Source organism: Thermobia domestica, chromosome 13 (genome assembly GCF_964235325.1).
Source record: "Thermobia domestica chromosome 13, izTheDome1.hap1.1, whole genome shotgun sequence".
NCBI classification, from domain to species: Eukaryota; Metazoa; Arthropoda; class Insecta; order Zygentoma; family Lepismatidae; genus Thermobia; species Thermobia domestica.
In genome coordinates, this window is record NC_137466.1 from 16241851 (window position 1) to 16267015 (window position 25165).

The following is a 25165-nucleotide window of genomic DNA, read 5'->3' on the forward strand; positions in this document are numbered from 1 at the left end:
CTTAATATTTTCCGTAATTTCAATATATTAAACTTCCTGACTGGCGACTTTTCTTTAGTTTTATCAAGGAAAAACAAGAATCAACATGTTTTAACTCAAGGCATAATTCTGCCTACACAAAACCAGTAACATGAACTATTCAATTAACTATTTTTACTTTCTTACTTTTCCTTTCGCAATGTTTTAGAAATAAGTGCTTCCAAAATATATTGAATAATAATAATGTCTTCTAAATAACAACCATAGCCAGGAACTGTTATAGATTTCAAAAGAAGTTAACAAATTTATACGATAATACGGAAAGAATATTAATTTTAACGACCCATTTTTTTTTCATTCAGAGGACCTAACACTCTTACCTCATTTTATACACTGCGAAGCGCTTCAGTCATAAAGCCAGAACCTCGGCTGCAACGTGACGTCATCCCGATCGACGACTCACGCAATCTAACCGAAGGTTAAGCAGTGCTTCCAACTCCAAGAGAAATAACCGACTTAACAGTAAACTGGAGTTTCATCTCACAAAATTTTCCTTTTACAAAATTTCATTTTATTATGAAACTTGGGTGGGTTACAGGTCCCTTCTATTCACCTATTAAGGGGATCTTCTACCTCTTCGCTTATGTTTCTAAGTTCCCATTTGAAAACATGTAAATTTTAATATGGTAATTTCTAACAAAGTATTGCAGGTAATGACTTGAAATGTTTAATACAAATACACTAGACCCATATAAATCCAACCACGGTTTCCAATTTACGTTACATGCGTTAGATTAATTGCAATATATTCTTCAGTAAGTTTGACAACAGAGAATAAAAAGTATGCTGCAGAGGGGAGAGGGCTGACCATCTGTTCTAGCTGCTTTTAATGTGATTCTCACTTCTCAGTGGTTAGAATGGTCTGGACTGGAAGAGCCCAAAACCACTTCTTTCTTCCTTTCACGGTTTGTTTGTTTCTTCCACCCCCTGCAGTCACAAGAAGACAACTTGTTTCGGAAAGCATTTTGAATTAGTAGCAAAAAGCAAAACTGAATGACACCACGGACGGATTAAAGGGAGGGGCGGTCACTCCCTCCGAGAACATTTGAATACTTTGAGTAATCGGAGTAAGAAACTAGAAATTGCGTAATCTAATAAGAAAATTTCTTGAAGTATATAGATCAAGACGCATTTCAAGTGTCACAGCACTGTACTCTCCTCCCCTCCCCTCCCAATTCCCTTCTGAAGAAGTTCTCTTTTGTTCCTCAGTTCCATATTAGCCTTTACACTTACACTTTCACTATCCAGTATTGATTTTGACCATACCATCTGCACAGCAAGGCGAGTAAGTTTTACGAGCCCTTCCTGCCCCCTTTTTCTACCCCTTTTTTAAAAATTGCTAATTATAATAAAATTTATCGAAAACAATTTACCCCAACGATAAAGACTTATACACATTCATTATTGCAATCTTAAAATAAACTCGCCGCCTGTCGCGTATGCTAGCGATCTAATATATACGAATAGATGAAAAGTTAGTTTGAAGCCTTATGTATTTTTTTCTGTAAGTAAGTCCGAATTCATACTTGTTTCTATTGTTGCATCGACAAAAGTGAGAGCCAAATCGATTTAGGCTCGTTGGTCTTTGCGAGGACCCTAAAGATGCAAGGCCGTGGGCAGTCGCCCACCACTTGAAACGCCTCTGCACTAGAGGTCTGCACGTGCTCGGGCCTACAAAGCATGTATCACTTCGGGCCCGGGAGGGGTTCGGGCAGTAGCGTCATTTCAGATTTGGCTTGGGGGGCAAGACCCCTTGATATATGTAAAATTTCGCGTTTTTTACTGACTTACCACTATTCTACTGATAAAATCTATATAAATCTCAAACTCAGGGGGGCAAATGCCCCTCCCTGCCCCCCTAAATGACGCCCCTGGGTTCGGGCTGTGAATTTTTAAATATACAACCATATTTCTTGGACTTTTTCGGGCCTAACTTTGTAAATATAGTGTAAAACACAAATTCCACCGTTCTTTCTGAAGGACTTTTAAAACACAACTGCAAAATCAAACCTCGAATTGCTGTAAATAAAAATACAATCTTGCATTAATAATTAAGTTTCTGTGATTCGGGCTTATTTCGGGCTCATTTGATTATCACGGAGCTCAGTCCGGGCTCGGGCCTAAATGCTAAGACCTATTTCGGACTCGGGTCGGGCCTCACATTGTAAATTCACGGGCCGGGCCCAGGCTGAAAATTCCGACCCGTGCAGATCTCTGCTCTGTACCCACACACATTCCTTCCTAGTCCAGAAAATCTCCTCCCCTCCGCATCGTCAATAATGGTAAATTTGTTCCTCGTATATTTGCTTATTATTGTAAGAGAAGTGGAAACGAGAACTCTAAACTTTGTTCGTTCTCTGGGGTAATGTGAGTAATGCAAATGAAGAAAGGTATGCGTAATATACAAATGTCAGAAAAACTTGATATCAATTTGAATAGACCTTTTAGGTAATGTTTATTTTAAAAATAATAAACTTACGCAAATATATCGAGGCATCTGAAATTTAATGTTAAATAGTGGCGAGTGAGCCAGAAGGGGCGTGCACTATTCAGTTAGACAAAGAACTCATATATGTAGCTTGAAAACTACTACTATTTAAACCAATATTGAATTAGACAAATTTGTAAAAAGTAGGATAACTATAGTTGGAAATAGTGTGTGTATATTTTTTAGGAGGAAACCCAGAAGTACATTCTCGATAATAATAATAATAATAATAATAATAATAATAATAATAATAATAATAATAATAATAATAATAATAATAATAATAATAATAATAATCTTCCTTACTTTAATCATAGGTTGAAGCGCAAGAAGGAAATTATAAAACTTTTCTCTCCCCTGGGAAAGCTGTTTTATAAGTTGATAAGGTCTCTTCTTCGTAACTGCATCTATCCTTGGTCGGGCCGCGGTGGCTCAGTGGTAGAGCGTTCACCTCTAATGCATGGCGTCCTTAGTTCGATCTCAGCTCGCACCAAGTGAACTTAGTGGTGGACAAACACCGTGTGCGTGGATTTTCTCGGGGTTCTCCCGTTTCCTCCCACTTTCTTCATTCCACCATTTCATTCATTTCTCCTAATCACCGTCTCCTTTAGCCTAACCGGCATAACCTTGGGACGTAAAATTCAAAGATTTCATTTCAATTTTTCATTTACCTTCCATGGTTTTCATACTGCGGGCACTGGAGTTTCCGAACTATATCATGGCGGCCATTTTGAAACTGGTGCTCCATATGAAACATCTTTTAGTACAGCGTTACTTAGTTTTCCAAGACCTTTCGAACGAGGTATTACTCGACTCATGTTCCCATTTGACATTTCAGAGTTACCCTCCGTTACCCCCATTTACGGGCGGCGGAGAGGGGTACTTTTGACGGAATTGGTTTTCCCCCTTAGCAATATATAACGTGTACTTCAAACATTTCTTCTATGTTTTATCATTTTTCAGATATTTCCGTGGATTGATTAAAATGGCCCACCCTGTATATATATATATATATATATATATATATATATATATATATATATATAGATAGATAGATAGATAGATAGATAGATAGATAGATAGATAGATAGATAGATAGATAGATAGATAGATAGATATGTTGGTGCACCAGTAAGCTCACAAGAGTACAGATTAATTCATTCTTGATTTTAATCTACAGAACAAATGCTTTTCATGAAAGCAAGGGGACTGCTACACATAGATGGCTAAGTGAGGTAAATAAAATTTGAACTTCAAATGGAACTTGGGTGACTCACCGACAATGGCTCATTTAACACGTTTGATAACAGCGCGGGTAATAGCAGATTTATAAACGTAGTAGATGGAGCCTGTGTAGGTAAATGGGTACCGCGTGAGACTGTCATTCTAAGGGTCTGGGGTTCGAGTCTCGGCCTAAACTGAGTTAATTTTTTTTCAAGGAATTCATCACTAAATGATGTTCGCGTTTGATACTGAAAGAGATTTATCCTATGAAGGAAGAAAACCCAAGATGGGGGCAGCGGGAAAGACGGAAACTGTTTATCCTTAAGTTTTAAAATTTAATTTATTCCCATATCTTTTGCTCTTTCCTTCTTTTCTCATTTTGTTTAGCTATCCGTACTTTTTCGGTTTCTGCATGAAGCGTATTATTCTTTTCGTTTTCTTTGCATTAATTCCTATCTCTTTGAACTTAATGTGAATGGAATTTCTGCAGATTTATCTCGTGGTTGTTTCTCTAAATGATGCTCTCAGATAGTAATACTTTTTCCTCCGAGTGGAGGAATATCCTGGCATGTTATGTTTTCGGGCACGTATTTGCTGTGATGTTGGTTGTCCAACTATCAGACATCGAGTGAAACTATTCTGATACTGGAAAAAGCTATCATTTCTTATGTATCCAACCTCCATTTTCTACTGTCGCTGGCTGTACAATATCTGTGCACAATTTCGTTCACTTCGGTCCACTTGTTTTTGCCTTTCGGGCGTCAGCTTTCAAAATTTTGGGTGAGGCCCTTGCCCTTTATAACCGTTTTTGATAAAAAGAAATGTATACTGGCACGGCGAATGAATTAATGTTTATGTTATAATGAACCATTAAAATTTTGTGAAAATGTAAACCCATTATTATCTCAAAAACTTAATTTTTACATAATTATAACAGATTGAACATAGGGAAACTCGTTAACAATAACTAGGCAAATTATAAGATCTCCAAGTATGAAACAAAGATTAATTGCAAAATGGTATGTATTGCAAAATCGTATTCTTCAACACTATATACGACTCTTAATATAACACTATAATTTAAATAGTTTACAATTTTCATAATATATAATTTATAAGAAAGTTTGACTACAACGATAACAATTCCAATAATTTAGGAACATTAATGAGTACCTGTGTTTTAAAACCCTAGACATAAGACAAAGATGTGAAAAAAATTCTAAATTTAACAGTACAACTGCTGTAGTTTATTTCAGTTACTGTGATTTTTGTAATGTTTTCTTTGTTGGTAGTTAGTAACTTAAATAACGGTCTAATTCCTAATTAAGAACAGTAGAGGCAATTATAACCAAAGTTGAATGATTCCAACGTAAAAGAGAACGAAATCCTCTAAGTCCTGCCCAAGGGTATGACGGCACCTTACTTCAGTTCTTTTGGTTTGATTCCTAGGATACATATAAAGTGTCAACCATGTTGTGGACGCACATACATTGATGAGCAGTTCGAAAAACTGGTGATTTCGTCTCATAAATCGACTCCAAATAGTTCTTCAATAAGTTTCAAAAGCGTCATACTAAAACTGAAAAATACAAGCCCGATAGTGCGAAGGTTCGATTCCCGAGATGATTGGCACTTGTGTTTTTTGTCCATTTGTCTCTTCCATGATAGCCTTCGCATGACCTATACCAGTTCAATGAAACTTAGTATATAGACAATAAAAAAATGGTGAAGTTCTAACAATTTATTTTGTCTTCTACTGTTAAGGTGTTATTTCAACACCAAGGTTTCATCTTCCTAGAATATAAAAATATCTAGTAATTGGCAGTAATAGTTTGTATTGGTTGTTACTTTTTGCTATGACCAAAACTTTACGCGGTGTATTTGACATGCATTCCTAATAATGAACATATTATATTTCCTGTAATCCATCACGAGAATAGTTTTTTAAACTTGATGAATTTCCTGTGAACATTTACATCTGTAGGAATTCTTTCATCTTTTGTTCCTACTATGCGCCGACATCTGACGTGTGTCCAATTGACCGTGTTTCCACTAAATTGATAAGAATCTGTGTTTATATTGTAAATTACAATGGCATGTATAATACTTTTAGCGTCCCGGACCTACATAGATTTCGGTGACTATTTTTTTCTATGAGTATAAGAATCATGTTTTTTATATTATAATGTAAAAGAATAAGATGTTCACGCAGTGAAAATACAGTACAGTACCATAGTAAATCTTACGTTAACAAACCAGAGTTTTGTACAAATATGACAAACTACATAAAAAATTATTAATTAAACTCCAATTACCTATTTGTTGCTTTGACACCCAGTATGATTGTCTAACTTATTTATTGCAGAAGTTGTAGTCTCCAATGGTTTTCATAAAGAGATGCAGTTATAATTATTAAATTTCACTAATTTGCGTATTAAAATCAAAGAATATCAATTGCTACAAAACTAAAATACCTATTTTAATTCTAGGTGAGCTTATATCGCAGTTGGATGAGCCAAGAATTGTTGGAGGAACTCTTGCAGAGTACGGTGAATTCCCATATCAGGTACCATACAGTCTTACTTAATTAAAATATAACTTTCACCTTGTTTTTCTAATTTGGTCTAGACTGTGTGCTGTAAATAGTGAAGTGACACATCAAATGAAATTTTGTGCTTGACATTCTCCGTCTACGGTCCCATAGTAAATGAGACAGATGAAACGCAGCTGGAAATTGCAATAGTAAGAAAGATGTATAAGATTGACTCCACATTTGCAGAATATGTAGAGAAAAAGCAACAGTAAAATGCTTAACAGTACAGCTCAATGACGTAGCAGGTTCCCCGACTACGAAACAGTAAGAATTTATCGGGCAGAAAGTCGCCATATAGTAGTGGTCGAGTATTGATATGTCTAGATATTCGAATAATGTTTTCGCATCGAATGCAACAACAATTCCGGGAGGTTCCTGTCCTTAATCATATTAAAACTGTAGCATACTGAGACTGCGGTTTATCCTTTCACAACATTTATGTCCTTATTGGACAGAATCCAGCCACAGTATGAAATGAAATATGAAATTTATAGCCCCAGGAACAAAATACACACTATCTCACAATCCCAACGACCGCATCACACTACGGACCGAGAAGAGATGATTCTTGTGCGCATAGATATGGCGGATTCGGACCCACATCTTGAACACTAGCGCACAATTTAAGATTTATTCCTCAATCACTAATATCCTGACGAACAGCTCGAAGTCATCTGGCCACGCTTGCACGGCGCCCATTGCTGTGACTCTCTTTGACAGCTCTGTTTAAGTGTAAAATAACGCCGTGAACATTGCACATGAATAGCTAAATAGTGTAACACCCTTTTCTTGGATTAATCCAACTTCCGTCTGCAGCACAATGTAGGTTGCAAGTACCATAGTAACAGGCTGGGTAACGTCTACATTCTTTATTTTAGCACTGACACGACATTGTATACTAGTACGGGCTCTGTTTCGTCTTAATTGGCTATGATTGCTGAAGGACATCAAGCAATATAACTTCATAGGGGACAATGTCCTCTTGATTTTAGTACCTTGGGATTTTCGTAAATTTTGGGACGTGTACATAGCACCCCTTAAATTTTGGAAATTGTCCAATTTAAAAATTCGGTATGATAGTATAGGACCGAGGAATGTTCCTCGATAAGTTTGGCTGATGCATTTCGTTTCCTTTCATAACTAAAAAACTGTTAAAAATGTAAATTTCGGAGGTTTTGACCTAATTTACCCTCTTTGATCAGATTTTATCACCTCATGTTTTTAGGTGTAGTAGCCCATTCTGTTTCATAGGATATGGGTACATAGATGCTCTATTTGTTGCTCCCTGCCTCTAATTAACAATGTCACATTTTGCACCTTAAGAATTTTAGTCGAATCTCATGCTTGGAAATTTATCTTCTGTGCAATTAGTAAAACCGATTGATATATAATAACATTTCTTCACACTTTGAACCTTGTAACTTGTAGCCATGATTCATACATAGTCGAAGGTTATTGGTGGAAAATTATATTAGTACAATTTAATTGGTTGATTCCTACCTCAAACTCCAAATTTTAGACTTGAAACTTTGTAACCTATCAGTATATTTTAACAATTTCACATTCTGAATTTTAGAATTGTAGCTAGGACTCTTATTCTAAGGTCATTGGTGTAAAACCTTAGAACTTAATGCCTAATAGATAATTATTGAAATCGATTGAAATGTAACAACAGGGGTTTAAGACTGAAATTTAGTTATTCATGGGAGAATCTGATTGGAAATTCGATGGAAAATTATTGTTAATGGAATTGAATCGGTCAATCATTTTCAAATTTTTGTTTAAAAGTTTTTGAAGGCTTCAACATTTTTGCTTAAAAGTTTTAATTTGGAAAACTTTTCGATAAATAATTTTCTTTAAAAGTTTAGTTTGAAATATTTTGAATCTTAAGATAATAATTATCACTTAGTCTAAAGTTATTTAAAAAATAAGACTTGAAACCTGATATGTAACCTGACCGATTAATATGCCAATAACAATTCAAACTTTTAACTTTAGTCACAATGAGTTGAGTTGAGTTGATTTTAAGTTTAACGTCCCGTTTAGCAGCGAGGCTATATGAGATGTGACCTATTGATTAATGTGGAATCCGAACACATGAGCTATCGACGGGAAACGAACCCGGGTCTCCCACGCCAAAGGCGCGTACGCTAACCGCTTAGCCACGAAGGAGCTTAACTTTATTCCAACTTACAATCTAAGGTCATTAGTGTTAAATTATCTTGGGTGCAATCTGATCACTTTCAAATTTCCATTTTAATTTTTCATTTTTTTGAATTGATTAAAAGTTTTCATCAGCGTTTTAAAATATTTTAGTTCGAAAATTTTCAACCTTAGGAATGCAATTATGACATAGTCTAAGGTCATTTGTAAGAAAGGTGCACAACTTGAAACCTCACCGTTATTTATTAAAACCGATGAATTTGCAACAATAATAATTAGACAATTTGTTGTTGCTTGTTGCTGGGTTACGCATGTGAAGTACAGTTGCACCTTAACTTCGGATCAATGTAAACAAATCAACTTAAATACATTACTGTTGGTATATTTTACCAATATATATAGATATAGATAGATAGATATGGATATAAAGATAGATATAGATATATATAGATTTATTCACAGTAAGTTTTAGGATACGCACATGTTGTGAAATATTTTTATACCTACGTATTGCTGTTCTATGTAGGTATCGTTACGACTGTTTGGGGAACATATCTGCGGGGCTTCTATTATTGCTCCAAATTATGTATTAACAGCTGCTCATTGCGTTGACGAGTGAGTATCCATTAAATAATATTTAAAAACTCTTTATTTGATTCTTAGTTACTATTTGTACTTTTCAATCTTTGTTGACTTGGTCGTAGTCTGGTGTTAGCATGAAAGCACAAATGTTAATAGAAACAAATTTTAATATTAAAAGAACCTAGCTAAAATATTAATTACTTTTTGATAAACTAATTATTAAACTATTTCATTAAAATTAAAATTAGTTTTTGTATTATTACTATGATGATGATTTCATCAGTATTTTATATAAATAAATTGTTGTAGTGGCAGTCAACCAGTTGAACTGCACAAAATATATAATTATGAATATATATATATATATGAGCATTAAAAAAAAAAAAGATTTTATTGTTGCGTAGCAATTTGTCGAGTAGATTTGAATTTGTATCACAATTTATAATTGTGCATAGCATTTTCTGCAGCATTGGAAACGGTAATTATTTGTTTATTTTACCATAACGTGAGCATGAAATAATAGAAATAAAGCAAAATGGAAGGAAAATAACATTTTTTGGTATTAACTGTCATTCTACAATTGCCTGATATGGTATTGTTTTTGAATGTGTCCACATGGAGCTTTTTAAGTACTATTGTCAACAAACGGTGAATTGGCATTTACAGCAAAGGAGATCTAGAGATCTTTGACAAACACACAATAACTTAGTTTAACACAAGTACTAATTTTCTCACTCAAATTGTACCAAAATTATGCCCGAATCCAGTTCATCTCTGTAAAAAAAATGTAAACAGAACACTACTTTTCTTTCAACATTGTAAGAAAAATAGACATAAATTTTGTAATGTAAGCTTCTGTATGTTGGTCTACGTACCTTGGTTTGGGACTTTCAATTTCATCCGTTTTTTCACTGAAAAGTATCGAGAAGTCAACAAGGAAATAATTAGACCATGATAATTTAATTGAAATTCATCGTAATTTTGCCCATGACAAAAACTTTACCATTTTATATCGTAAAGGTGAGATCCATCATTATTGTAACAGAGCGGTGCTTGAGAGATTGACTGTAGAAACTCAAACTCCGATTAGTTAGAATTTGACCATCTGGTTTTATTACAAGTATAAACTCTTTAGTCGGGTCGGTGGGTCAGTGTTTCATGGTGGGTGGTGGGTCGGATGGGTCATGGTGGGTAGAGGATCAGAGTGGCCAAGTTTTCATTGACCTACGCCATCTCTAATCAAATCTGTAAAAGCAAACCAAACAAAGAGCAATATTACTACACAAAACGCTCAACATCTTAGCTATTCATGATAAACTATTGCATGATCCGAATAGCTAGTATATCCACAAACCATCATTTGTCATATTTTACCGAAATACGTCATGACTTTTCTGACAACCTGATACTTTAAATGTTGTTAATATGCAAAGTTCATTGATCTCAGCAGTTATTCACTTACTCTCTTATGATTATCACAATCTTTAGGGTACATCCCGTAGATATAGAAAGGAGAAATGTAGTATCCAGGCTTAGTGTAGCGTGCAAGTAAACAAATGAAAAGCAACAGGATATTTCCCTCCTCCAAACCCCCTAAAGTGGAGTGTGTTGATTATTCAACAAAAAGACTTAAAATCCACAGAGAAAATTTATATAATATACAAGATGTAGCCAAGTCTCGACTTTGCAATAATAATAATAATAATAATAATAATAATAATAATAATAATAATAATAATAATAATAATAATAATAATAATAATAATAATAATAATAATAGAAGTAGTAGTAGTTGGAACGGGTTAGAAGCCCTGCAGGAGTTGGTTAGGTTCTGTTCTCTTGCTCAATTTTTTCTGTACATTTTACATGACCAACTTGAAACAGCTTGCTAGGGTAGCGCGCTAATACTGAAACTCTTGGGATCGGCGTAAATGTTGCCGGCTTTTCCTCTTTGGAAATTAGAAGTTACGATGAGGAACAATAGTAGTAATGTAAAATGGGAGCAGTTAAAAACGAGGAGGTAGTCTTAACTTGAAGAACGTTTCCTGATATTTTGCATATTGACGAAGGTCTATATAACTTGCTTTTGAGTTAAAAAAGGAAATCTTTTTTTTTAAGTGCTAGCCACAGGCTAGCTCCCTTTTAGAGGGCTACACCCTCTCTTAGGTGTGAGAAGTGAAGGTAATATGTTAAAGATGTAACGCATGGGTGGGCTAAGAGTAATTTATTTATTTATTTATTTATTTATTACTAGAACTAGGACATTATGATCTTTTCAATCATAATCATACTTGAGTGGTAGGTGTAGTTTTAATAACATAAGAGCAGTAACATAATAGCGAGTATAATTGAACACAACATAAATATGAATATGATAATTATAGAAATATATATATAAGTGAGAAAACAAAGCAAAACATCAGAACAATAGAAGTGCCAAAAGTAAGATGTGATAGATTATATAAATAGATGAATGAAACGTTACTTTACATATATATGATTGTTAATAAAGGAAAATACATAAGGAAATAATCAGACAGTATGTTATAAGCAAAGAACATTAATGATCATAACGAAGGATGAAGTATAGCATGTACGATACAGATGATCTAGTAATGGGCGTGAATAATGTGGTGAGGTGCATACACAGGACAACACGTGGGTGATGTTAGTTAGACAAATGAGCTTATCTTCAGCCTAGGGGCTGCTCTAGGCAATGATGAAAACGAATGAGGCCCATGTTAGTAATTAATGGTAATCACTGTGCTGGAAATGATGGGTGAATGAGAGGAAGATGTTCATGAATGACGTAATCGGCGATGATAAGTAAAGCGGGATCTAACGGTGGTAGAGTATAGTGATATAAGGTGAAGAGAAGTGAAAGTAGAGAATGATAGTAACGGTGAGGTGTTGGGTGAAGGGCTAAATAACGCATTGTCTCCTGAAGTAAAGGATGTCGGGTTTTGAAACGTTTGGTGATATATGTTAGCCGCAGCTTTTCAAGATAGTATTGTAAGGTCGGAAAAGTAATTCGGCGGTACAGTTCCTCTGTGGGACTAGGTAGCTTAATATGGAACGCTGTACGAAAAGCATGGCGTTCTAAGATTAAGAGTTTATTGTAGAATTTTGTCGGAGCAGCTAACCAAGCAGTGAAGCCGTACGTGAGGACTGGTCGTAAAAAAACTTTGTACGTATTTAGTATGGTGTGTGCTTTAAGGCCCCAAGTGGTACCAGTCAATCGTTTCAAGAGATTAAGTCTATTATAGGCTTTAGTAGTAACATTTTTCAAGTGTTGCGACCAGGTAAGGTGGCGGTCGTATGTAATTCCCAGATATGTAACAGTATTACTGAGTTGAATAGGCACCCCATCAACCTGGAGAGAGAGTTTTCGTGGATTTCTACGGAATTTGGAAGTTTGTCTGGGTGGTAAGAAAACTATGGCCTGAGTTTTCGCTGCGTTAATAGTAAGCCTCCAGAGAGTACACCAGGTGTAGAAGCTTTCGATAGCAGTCTGTAAGATAGCATTGATCTGCTGGATAGTTGTTCCAACTGCTAGAAGGGCCGTGTCGTCCGCATATTGAAAGAGGTGTACTTTATCTGGTAATCGGGGCATATCAGCTACATACAGAAGATATAGTAAAGGAGATAAAGCCGACCCTTGCGGTACTCCAGTGTATAGAAAGATAGGGTGTGATAAACTGCCACGTACGGAGATATAGGTGATACGATTGTTAATGAAATTATATATGAGGCGGATATATGAGATAGGAAGCTGGAATTTGATAAGTTTATATATGAGCCCAAGGTGCCAGACCTTGTCGAATGCTTTCTCCAAGTCAAATAACACTAAACAAGAAGGTTGAGCTGAATTATAATGTTGTGTGATGAGCGTTGTGAGTCGGAGTAGCTGATCGTTGATAGAGAAGTCTGGCCTAAAACCTGCTTGAGTGACTGGGAGTAAGTTATGATCGGCGATGAAAAGATGTAATCGTTTAACCAGAATGCGCTCTAAGATCTTACTGAAGGTGGGAAGGAAATCTCGAGTAAGTCATTATGACACTCATAAGGAACGTCTTCTCATACGAGCATTAGTAGTTTGTATAGTCGTACATGGAACGTTTTAACTAGCTAAAAGTTTAGATAAAAGGTTAAATGATGTGGTAGGTAAGTGGTTATTGTATTGAAGTTCTGTACGGCGGGCCCGGGTTCGCATCCCGGCCAGGTTGAAACTTTTTGAAATGTTTCAATTTCAATTTCAATACATACTCAGTGTGACAAGAAAGATCTTCTCTCCTCCAGAAAGAAAAAGATGTTGGAATGAGGAGAATTGGAGAATGTCTTTCAATGAAGGCAATCATTTGCTAACTTATTTCCAGCAGTTGCTCTAGATTTGATATTTTCAGCTACTTTCAAGCATTTTCTGTTTCATGCGAGGTCAGTATTTTTATTTATCTAAACATACAGTATATAAAGAAATACATTACATACACAGCAATATTAAGATAAATATATGGTGTTCTTTGAAAAACACGATCCGAACCATAGAGATTCATCCTAGAATGGATAATTGTTTCGTTAGTCACCTACTATACAATTTTATCTGGATAAACACCTGGATCAGGGCTACCAACTGCTGTCAGAGCCGATAATAGTTACGTGTAAGTTGGGTTGCATATGTCTAGGCGTTCTCACAACTGCAAAATATCTGGACCCAAGTAATGGAATTAGAACACTTAGGGGGAGAATCTTTTGTGGCTGGGTGTACAATGTATGACACATTCAACCACTTGTGCTTGCTTTTGTTATATTGTATACAAAACCACATGTGTTTAACTTTAACATCATTATTCTCTATTTTAAAAAAATGTGGGTTGCACTAACTCCCTCAATTTTAATAACGTTTACGACATAACTCAAGTGAATGACTAAGAGTTTTTGTTGTGTAGAGAATATATTTTAATATATTTTTGTTTGCTTGAAAGTGTATTAATATATATTTTATTCTATTATACTGAGGAGCAAAAAGTATTTAGTTAATTTAACGCAAATGGTAGTTGTACCGTATTTTACATTAAAACATATCGGCCTAATTTAAGTAGTCAACTTTCTCAAATTTATATGTATCTTTCTATTTTTATAGCTGTTAAACGGAAACGGTATTTATTTTATTTTATTTTATTTTGTTCGAAGTGCTTATCTTAATTTTACTTTAAATCTAAGGTGGGTCCGTTAACAACAATACCATGGTCCTAGCTTCCCTGATATCATGAAATACAAACATGAAGTTCCAAGTAGATTTCCGTACTTTACTGTATATCATAGAATTCTCTTCATATATTGGATGGTGCAGTATAATATGGAAGTTATTCTAAAATAGCTGCTAAGAGGCCTTCAGTTTTGTGTTTATATTTAAAAAAAACGGAACAACTCTTTGCAAATACTGAAGTACATTAAGTACTACATGCTATTTCAGTAAGTTCAGAAGATAATATCTCCTGCCGTCTTGAGAAGCCAGTGATGGAACAGACTACGAAGTTCGCGATCTGTGATCTGGAAAACCTACAGACAGTCACACTCACTACCCAGAGTGGCCCAGTCAGCAAGGGCGCCGATCCTGAGGGGGCTCGGGCCCCACTCCAAAGCTCATGTGGGCCCCCTCTTGTATTTATGAGTGTACAATATTTGGCATAATTTGAGTGCAATTTGTCTCAAAATCTTCATATATATATCTTCTGCATCTGAATGCCCCCCCCCCCAAATTTACAGAGATATCGGCGCCCTTGCCAGTCAGACTATTGACGCAGAGTAACTCGGTCTAAGTGACTGACTCTCACAGACCCAGGACCTCTGCAGACCCGGTTGGACCCGAATGAACCCGGTATGACCCGAAGGCAACAAAATATCGTCTTACACATGTGAGGAGATTGTGTGAGGCTGCTAATGTAATTTTAAGAAGAACGATTTTCTGTCTCCTCACTAAATCTACACACTTAGTATAATTTTCTTCTTCATTGATTATTTGCGTCTATGTATGTCAAAGCATTCTAGTGAAAGATAACTACAAGGTTTATCAAAGTACAAACGCGTAAAAATCACAAAAAAGATAAGCTACATATTTTCCTTATAAGGACTCATACAGATGATCGAGTGAACTGTAAAACTTGTATAGAATATAGAAGATGTTACGGGACCCGAACAATGTTTTGATAAATCTATTCGTGTAGTCAATGTTCATAAACCACTATATTATTTTTCAGTATAACATGAATAATAAAGATGAAATTATGCTTGAAATATTCAAGAAAATACCAGGTACCTTAATTAAGGACTGTCACACCAGAAATAAAACAAAGGAATGTTCGAATTCGAGCTATTACGTCATTACTCAACTTTAAAATGTTGACGTTATGCTGCAGAATTAATAATTCAGTTGCTTTCGCATCGCTGGGTCTGCTCGGGCACCAAGTCTGTACGGGTCACCAGATGTGTTTGGATCTCCGGGTCTGTTCGGGCCACGAACCCGGGTCGGTTTGTCTAGGTCTCAGCTTGTCAAACCGGATCTGAGAAGCGAGACCCAGACTCAGACAAAAGGTGTGACGTAAGTGATCCATAACCTATTCCATCACTATTGAGTACAGGCAATGTATCAAGAATACTGACTAAGTAAAGCTATCCTTAGAAAATTAGAAAAAGTAAGTAAACGAAATTAAATAAATAAAATAAAATAAAAATCTGATCTTTCTGCATTCTAACAAAACTTCCCTTTACAGATATTTTTAATATCTCTTAGAACGAAACAATTATATTTCACATTCAGTCAGGTGTTTCTACTCTACATTACATAGTGAAATTCTTCCAATTGTATTACACACCAGGCTTTTGAAAATATATATTATCTCAAAGTTAGGAGATCAATCACTACAAGATTTCGTTGTGAAGATTATTTATGTTGGAAAGTATGAACACTATTTTGAAGAACCACCTCCTTCGTTAGTTGTTTCAGAAAACTGTTTATTATTAACTTTCGTCGATATTAATAATGGAATACTAGAAGTCTTTATCTTAATTTGTGACTTAGTTTGCTCATTTGACTTAAATATAAGTGGTTACTATAATTGAAATTATAATTATAACGATTCTATTGCTTTTCAGCTTTGTTCCTCTCTTTATGAGTCTTAAAGTAGGAACAAATAATATAAAATGCGGAGGAAGTACTCACAGAGTAATGAAGAAATATGTACATCCAAGTTATAACTCATCCACTGGCAGAAATGATATTGCAATCTTAAAAGTAAGTTAGCTTTTCCAAATAAAATTAATCTACCATTCTTATTTTTATTTGGTACTAATACGTTCCTACACTAGAAGTTTAATGTTTCATCTTGAATGCAAAAGCAAATTGAAATGTGGCAACGCAAAATTTTACTTTTTCTCATATCAACTACGCTGTGCAGGATCTTAAAGTTTCGTAACCCGTCTAAGAAAGTTCTGTCGCATTTTGTGGAGGTCTGTGTTCAATTGGCCCCCGCACCGTGAGTTGAATGCAAATGGACATTAGGCAAAGTTCAGTTGTTGGTGTGAGTATATATGCCTGGTTGCGGAAATTCAGTTACACCGTGTACTTGCGTAAGGACAGAATGAACATGGGAACAGAAAAATGATTGGGTTGAAATTGACCCTATTGGTGTATATTTTAACCCAACTAGGTGGCTAAAACTGCTCCGACCCAAATAGGGTCAAAGTGTTTAGTTAAATTGGGTTGAAATAAGTTCAATCCAAAGTGTAGTTAAATGTAGGAGTCCAACACAACGACTCAATTGGTGTGAAATCCAATATTCGGTTAATACGTTTAACCCAACTTGGGTACAACATGACTCAACAAGGTGTAAATTCCAGTAACCCGTTTATGCGTTTCGCCAAACATGTAGTTAAAAGTGAACAAGCGTGTGGTAAGAAATGACCACATTATGAGGTCGCTTGGAGAAGGTAGGGAGTGCAAATAACCCAACAATGAGGTAATATCAACGACGATGGAGTTAAAACATGACGAAATAATTGGTTAAAAAATCTGGGTCACATTCACCGTTACGGGAGTTAACACAGCATGTAGTTAATTTTAAACCGTCAGTTGGTTACAAAGGTAACCAAACACTCAAAAACTACCTCTCAAGCTTGTTACTTGAGTTTTCATTGAACAGGAGCGTTTTTTTTTTTTTTTAAAAAAAAAAAAAGACGATTTTAATTGGAACAAGGAATGGGTTTATCTATAGGTTATGTTTTGTGGTAAAGTATTTACTTATTTATAGGTCATTGTTCATTCCGTCGGTCTTAAGCATCAATTAGTTTATGTAACTCCCTCTAGAGGGTTACGCCCTCTCTCTCGGCAAGAGATGTGCTGAAAACAAGTGCAAACATAAATAACATTAATTGCACAATCCGCGGCAAAAAACCTGCAACATGAGCATATAAGTTTATTGTGAAATGACGAAGTCTTTTGCTCCAAAATAAGTGTGCACGGGAAGAGGCCGAGGTTTATCCTTACCTGGCGTGATTCGTTCCACTTAGACGTTATGTTCATTCCCTGTGCTGTTAGGCGTAGTTTCACAATAAACTTACATCCTCATGTTGCAGTTTTTTGCCGCGGATTGTACAATGTGATATAAGCAAAATTATACGTGCAAAAAGAACAAGTACAGCCAAAAATGCTTAAATAGAACAATATTCATAAACATAGCTAATAAACACTAAGATTTTGACCTTTGGGAAAGATAAAACATGAGAAAGTTACGTACAAGAAATATGCGAGAAAATAGCAAAAAAATATATAATGAAAAGGATACATAAGATTACATGTTAAATATAATTAGAAATCTTATAAATAGTTCAGCATGATTGATGAGATGAAAGTACATTATACTCCACAACGCATTGAAATGGTTAATATTAACGAATGCATGATAGGTTTCTGTCTTGAGGCGGCTCAACACTGATGTATGTAGACATGGAGAGCTCAGATTATTGGTGAGAAAAAACAGTGCAGCTATGGAAAAAATGAGGGATGGCTTGATTAATGATTTGACGTTGAAAGAATCTGCGATGAAAGTAATCCATTGGGAGGTTGTCGCATGAAGTGTGATCAATATACATGATGACAACACTGCTGTTCATGCATTGTGGTTCCGATGCAATGATTATTATTTGGTTCTATTTTCTTCGTCTGTAGCTTTCCACTTGGGCAGGAGCTAACGTTGCTATAGTAATCGTGCTCTGTCAAGATATAACTCTGTATAAGTTCGATTAAATAGACAGTAAATAACAAACATGTGTCGTAATTTTTGCAGTACCAAATTGTCCACGTATATCAGCTTCCTTTAGACTATATGTTTCAAGCATCATGACACTTTCCGTTAACCGAGTATGACCCTAGTGTTGGTTAAAAATATTCTACAATGACATATATTCATTTTGTTGACCAACGGTTAATACAGTTGGGTTGCAAGTGATTATCCATAATTGTCAAACAACACGATTTGGTTTAAAACTTCTTAACCATACCGCGTGGTCACGTTTCAATCCAATCATTTTTCTCAATGCAGAGTATCGTAAAGGCGTGCATGCTGTACGAGTTGAAAGGCGTCAAACGCCGCTGCAGCGGGGCGGAAGATATGCCAGGCCTTTGTTGAGATTGTGGTGACTACGTGGACAGTGTAGCTGGTTTAACAAGTTTAAGGACGGTCCCGAAACACTCGAAGATGCACCACCTGCCGGAAGACCAACACACGTACAAAATTAAGATCTTCCGGCAGCCGTTGAGGCGAACAGTGGCCAGACATGTGAGGAACTGGTACTACAATTCTGTGTGAGTGGAGAAACCATTCGATAGCACCTTCATCAACTTGGGAAGCACTACAAGTTTGGTCGATGAGTCGCACATGATTTGACTCTGTTCGATTAACAGCGGGAGCTCAGGTAGTTCGGATTCCACGTTAATCAGTAGGTCCACGTCTCATATAGCCTCGTTGCTGAGCGGGACGTTAAACTCAAAATCAACTCAACTCAATGATTTGACTCTGGGCCAGAAGGCAAAGCGAGCAGACGTCTGTGTTTCTTTGCTGTCTCGTCTGAGGAAGGAGTCATTTCTGGACAGAGTGTTGACATGTGATGAGAATTGGGCTCTTGTGAAGCTCCACTGCGCCGTCATCATTGGTTACCATCACACGAACTGATTCCAAAACAGGCGAAACCAACACTGCACCAGAAGAAGATCCTCCTTTGTTTTTGGTGGACTGCTCGCGGAATCGTGCTTCAGGAACTTCCACCAGCTGGTGAGAGCACCAATGCAACTGTGTAGTGTCAGCAGTTGAGCCGTGTTCAAGCAAAACTCAAAACCTTGGAGCCAAAACTTCTGAATCGCAAAGGGGTTCTCCACGTGGCTAGGATGACCCGGGACCCTATTCTACGCCTTGGATGGGAAACACGTTTGCATCCGACATACTCCTCGGACATTGCACCGTCCGATTATCACCTGTTCCATTCCTTGGATATCATCTTAGAGGAGGCCAGTTCAAGTCCCTAGTAGAGTTAGGAAATGCACTTGATACCTTCTTCGCTTCACGTCCCACTAAGTTCTACCACGATGGAATCCATGGCGTTCCAAAACGTTGGCAGAAGGTCGTCGATATTGATGGGGACTATTTTTGATCCTCCAGGTATGTTTTAGATGACATATCGATGTTCGAAGTTGGTGGATGAAAAAGCGAGAGAACTTTCTTGGTTACCTTTTATTTATTTATTTATTTATTCTTTTTTCTAGAGGAGCGAGATTAGGCCCGTAAGGCCCTCTTTTACATCTTACTATTGCTATATGATAGTTGCAAACTACGTTACAAAAGTTTTGAGCTATGTTTATCAGAGAATGCGTATGTTTAGTGGACAGGGTCTGCTTTGGCAAGTTTTTCGTTTCTAGTTTTAAGGTTAGCATAAATGATTCATTCGTTATGAAAAGGCTATATTTTCAAAAGTATTACACGTACACACATGGAAGATATATGAAAAGAACCACGAACTCACAAAGTTTATACACCCTCTACAAATGTTCAATATGTGCCCTTTTGGTAACACGACACACGCACAGACGATACTCAAGCGCATTCCATACATTTTTTTTTAGCAGAGTCATGTCAATTGTCTTCAATTCATCTTGGATCAAAAGATCCAATATATTTCAGGCAAAAGTTTTCTTCTAGGCCTTATATCTGTGGAACTGCATCTAGTTTAGCCAAACCGGAACTGTCACTAACTCGGTATAATGTGCTTATTCCGTAAAACTACGAAAACCCGATTTAGGGCCAGTTCAGAAATTTTGTGGACCCTGATCCAAAAAATACCGTATATTTCATTCCATCAAACGTTTTCTTGTACGTCTTATATCTGGAGAACTATATATAGTGTAGCCAAACCGAAACTATCGCTTAACAGTATGATGTGCTTATTCTACAGAAAATACGAGACCTCGATTTAGGGCCCCTTCAAAAATGTTGTGACCCCTGATCCAAAAAATCCAATATATTTAATTTAATAAAACATTTTCTTGCACGCCTTATATCTGGAGAACTACATATAGAGTAATCAAATTCAAAGTATAACTTAACGCAGTATGATGTGCTTATTCCGTAAAAGATACGATAACTCGATTTAGGGGCTATTCAAAAATTGTGTGGCTCCTGATCCAAAAAATAATTATTGGTCAATATCGCAATCTTTTGATGCATTTTTGGGATCATTTCTAAAATTCTTGGCAAAGATCTCAATCTTTTGGTCCATTATAGGATCATTCCTAAAATTTTTGTTAGGAATGTTAGGTTTGTCTTCCTCTCAATAACAAAAGAAAAAGCATCGTCCCTTGAAATAGCGTATTCCATTCAGAGTCAATACTAAACAATACATATGTGTAAAATCTATTTTCTGTTGTAAGGACTGATTTTCTAAGATCCTGTCGCTAAATATACTTCTCTTTTATTACAAATAAAAAAGTAATAGTCGAGTTGATTTTGAGTTTAATGTCCCGTTCAGAAGTAAGGCTATATGATACGTGGATCTACTGATTAACGTGGAAATCGAACCACGTGAGCTCCCGCCGTTAATCGAGCCGAGGTCTTCTATGTCAAAGGTGCGTACGCTAACCGCTTAGCCACGAAGGAGCTTCAAAGGAGTAACAGTATCAGAAGATAAATATGAACTGTGTATTTAAGCCAATGGCTCCAACCGAATTTTGTGTATAAAACTGGGAAAATCATGCCAAGAAATCCATTGCTTCCTACAGGATACCTAGGGCATGAAGTGTAATCTAAAATAAAATAAACTTTCTAGTGGCACAAGTGCTTTCATGATGGCAGGGAGTTTTTGGAAGACAAGCAGAGGACATGAAGTCGAAGCCATGAAGAAACAAAAATATAATCTCCGTGAGGAACCTTCCTGCTGACGACAATCCCCTGAGCCTCCGAAATCAGCAGTATCCTCGACATAAAAAAGGAAGCCTACTAATATTCATCGTACTTTGGGCAAAGTAAGCTGTCCTCATGTTCTAAACCACGCACAAAACAAAAGAGGTAACGAGTGTCCAGTGGAAGTTTTGGCTCAGAAACAGCTAGTACCATCACATTCATCGTATTCATCAGAATTGGCCTCAGCAGACTACTTTCTTCTTGAAGCTGAACCTTCTCCTCAAGGGACGTGGAGGCTACGAAGACGCCTGTGACCAGGGAACTCAAGGGTTGACAGAAGATGAGTTTTCCAATAGATTCTAGTCGCTGTACCAACGAGCAAAGAATTGCATCAATAGGTGTAACTACGTAGAAAGATGAAGAGAGATCGCCTTCCTGCAGGTAATATTTTTATTTCATGAAATCAGTCCAGAAAGTTTATTGTCGCTCTCTGTATACAGGTATATAGTTCTTTCATATTTAAAAACAGTTGTGATCAGAACGATTTTGACACTTGTTCTATTTTCTGTTGAAGGTATTTTGGCATTTTACTTTTTCGAAGACGGTTCGCCCAATTCCACTTCCGAAAGCCGGTGAGAATGTTCAACCGGGAGCAATGGCCATTGTCACTGGTTGGGGTGCTCTTGAGGTAAGTTACAAAACATAATATGACAATGAATGGAAGAGTAGATTTGTAAAATATGTAATGAAGCACATTTACTCAAAATATTCTTCAAAAAGCATCAGATGTGATTTCCTAACACAGTTCATAATTCATAATATTAGTTTATATTTGCAAAATAAGGTTTAAACCAAAGAAAGTAATGTGGAAAACAACATAAAATTAGTCTTATTCTCTGAAAAAAAAGTCTTAATATAAATATAGTGGTTTTTCAGTGCTTGTTACAGAAAACAAACGAGTCATAACTACAAGCTGCAAGTTCATTTGTGATCAGTGCTGTGAGATCACTCCTTTTTTCAGATGCTCCGAAAGAGATTTGTCATTCTAGAAAATTATAGTTCTCAGCAATTCGTATGCAGAATTTCGTTGAGTATGACGGAGAGATTCAAACTCCCATGGTCACATCATTTCAAGTGTTTGTATAGATACCTTAATATGATAAACGTTTATTTTTTTCATAATATCTTGCTTAAGATGTTGTTTAAAACCCCGAAGCACCCCTTTACGTACGCCACTGGTTCTAAGTAAAAACCTGTTCTTTCTGGAACTTTCTTCGCTGGTCTAGTGATTAGCGCCTGTGCTTTTGATGCACGTGGTCCCAAGTTCGATTATTCACGGGATAGTCCAATAACATTTAATCATTCACTTTCATTATCCGTTCTCTTTGGCCTAAACTAAAAAAAAAAAAAAAAAAACAATTTCACAATTTCACTTTCTGTTCTTTCTGGGTTTGATCTTGACTATGATTACCAATTTTATCATCATCATCGTCGAAGGTCTCCTGCAATCACTGACAGGCCAGTCACTTTCCGTTAGATGTTTTCTGCTAATCTTCTTGCTTTTACCAAGATATATCCTCTTTCCTGTAAGACATATCGAGAAGTGGTTTCTCGAAATTGATTCAGCGCCACAAGAATAGGTTCCAACTCCTCGATTAACCCTGTATTCAAACGGTAAGAGGTGGTCCTGATGGTATCCCACCCTACATAATAAAGGGAACTATTGATATCATAAAACATCCTATACATATACTATTAAACATGTCCGTAAAATATAATGTTTTTCCAGACCAATGGAAAGAAAGTTTGATATGTCCTATTCCAAAAACTAGCAATGCTAAAAATATAGAAAGCTTTAAACCAATTGCAATTCTATCCCCATTTGCAAAAATTTATGAATATATAATACACAATCGTTTACTTAATCATGTTAGATCCAGTATCACTGTACACCAACACGGATTTCTCAAGAATACATCCACTTCAACTAATTTGACAATTATAACAAACTTTATAGCTTCAGAACTAGACAAAGGAGGGCAGGTGGATGTAATCTATACAGACTTTCAGAAGGCGTTCGATTTAGTTAACCACGACATTTTGCTTGAAAAACTAGCTCTTATGAATCTTTCTAAGCAAGCATTAGCACTTTTCACATCATACTTACGTGATCGTAAACAATCTGTAGCTTACAAAGGTCATATCTCCAACAATTTTAATGCTGCATCGGGAGTACCGCAAGGATCAAACCTTGGACCTTTATTATTCCTCATCACTATCAATGATATAACTAAGCACATCAAGAAATCGCTTACTTTACTCTTTGCAGATGACTTAAAATTATATACTCAAATTAAATCACTTGAAGACTGTGAAAACCTCCAGGAAGACTTGGAAAATGTAAAACACTGGTGCCACATGAATAAATTTAGCCTAAACATAACTAAATGTAAAGCTATTACATTTAATAGAAAAGGAAAATACATAAATTATGATTATACTATTGATGGTATAAATCTTTGTAGGCCGGAAACTGTTAAAGACCTTGGTGTTACCTTCGACCCAAAACTGACTTTCGTAAATCACATTGAAACTATTGCAAACAATGCTTATAAGAGTCTTGGATTTGTTTGTCGTGTAAGTAGAGACTTCCGTAGCCACATGACAATTTTGAAACTATATTATTCGTATATCAGATCCCAACTGGAATACGCTTCTGTTATTTGGACTCCTCATAATGGAAAATATATCCAAATGATTGAAAGAGTGCAGTGTAAGTTTTTGAGGTTACTAATGTATAAAAAAAAACTGGAATGTACCCAGCATACATATCGTACCCAGAACTAACAAACAATTTCAATATACTGACATTAGAGCAGCATAGGTATGTTAATGATTAAGTTTTTCTACATAAAATTATAAATAATAAAATTGATTGTATAGAACTAAGTTCTAATATATTTCTGCATGTTCCGACGTCTAGAACGAGGTTAAGCAATAGTAGTGCCATGTACTGTAAGAAAGCACGCACTGACATCCTGTATAAATCCCCTTTATGGAGAATGAGCTCTCACTACAATAATATTGAAGAAAAGTGTGAAATGATTGACATATTCAATATGTCTGAAAAAATGTTTAGGAACACAATTTGTAGTATGATGAGCTGAATTAATTAATGAAACAATAAAAATTTCTGTGTTTTTCTTCTGTAAAAATAATGATATTTTAACATATATGTAAACAAACACTGTAAATGGGCAGGACGCCTGTTGTGTTGTTGTTACAATAAATAAATAAATAAATAATCAATCAATTTCCGATTTATAGATTGATTGCCATAGAAGAGAAACGGTAATACATGAACAACAGGCATTTTTTTTTAACAATTCAAAATCTCAAGAAAACATACCATCAGTACCCACAATATTCTACCTAAAGTGGAAGCAATTGAAATTTATTAGTATTTGCGTTTCAATATTTATTTTCGTAGAACAAAGAGGGTTAGAAGTATACAAAAGCAGACTCAGCGTCCCGAGAATGACTATTGTCTCGACATCTATCTATAGTTTCAAACCGAAAGTGGTGAAAATCTACGATTTGAGGTTACAACACTGATTGAATAATGGATACAAC

General features: G+C 35.9%; 1 protein-coding gene across 1 annotated transcript in view; it reads left to right on the forward strand.

The window, feature by feature from the left end:
• The window catches only part of LOC145668028 (trypsin-2-like), an 85538-nt gene that overhangs the window by 34016 nt on the left and 26357 nt on the right, over positions 1-25165 (forward strand). The window contains exons 2-5 of the mRNA XM_081735497.1: positions 6241-6317; positions 9034-9122; positions 16242-16380; positions 22107-22220. Of these exons, the coding sequence (XP_081591623.1) occupies positions 6241-6317; positions 9034-9122; positions 16242-16380; positions 22107-22220 (419 nt within the window). The remainder of the gene's footprint in view (positions 1-6240; positions 6318-9033; positions 9123-16241; positions 16381-22106; positions 22221-25165) is intronic.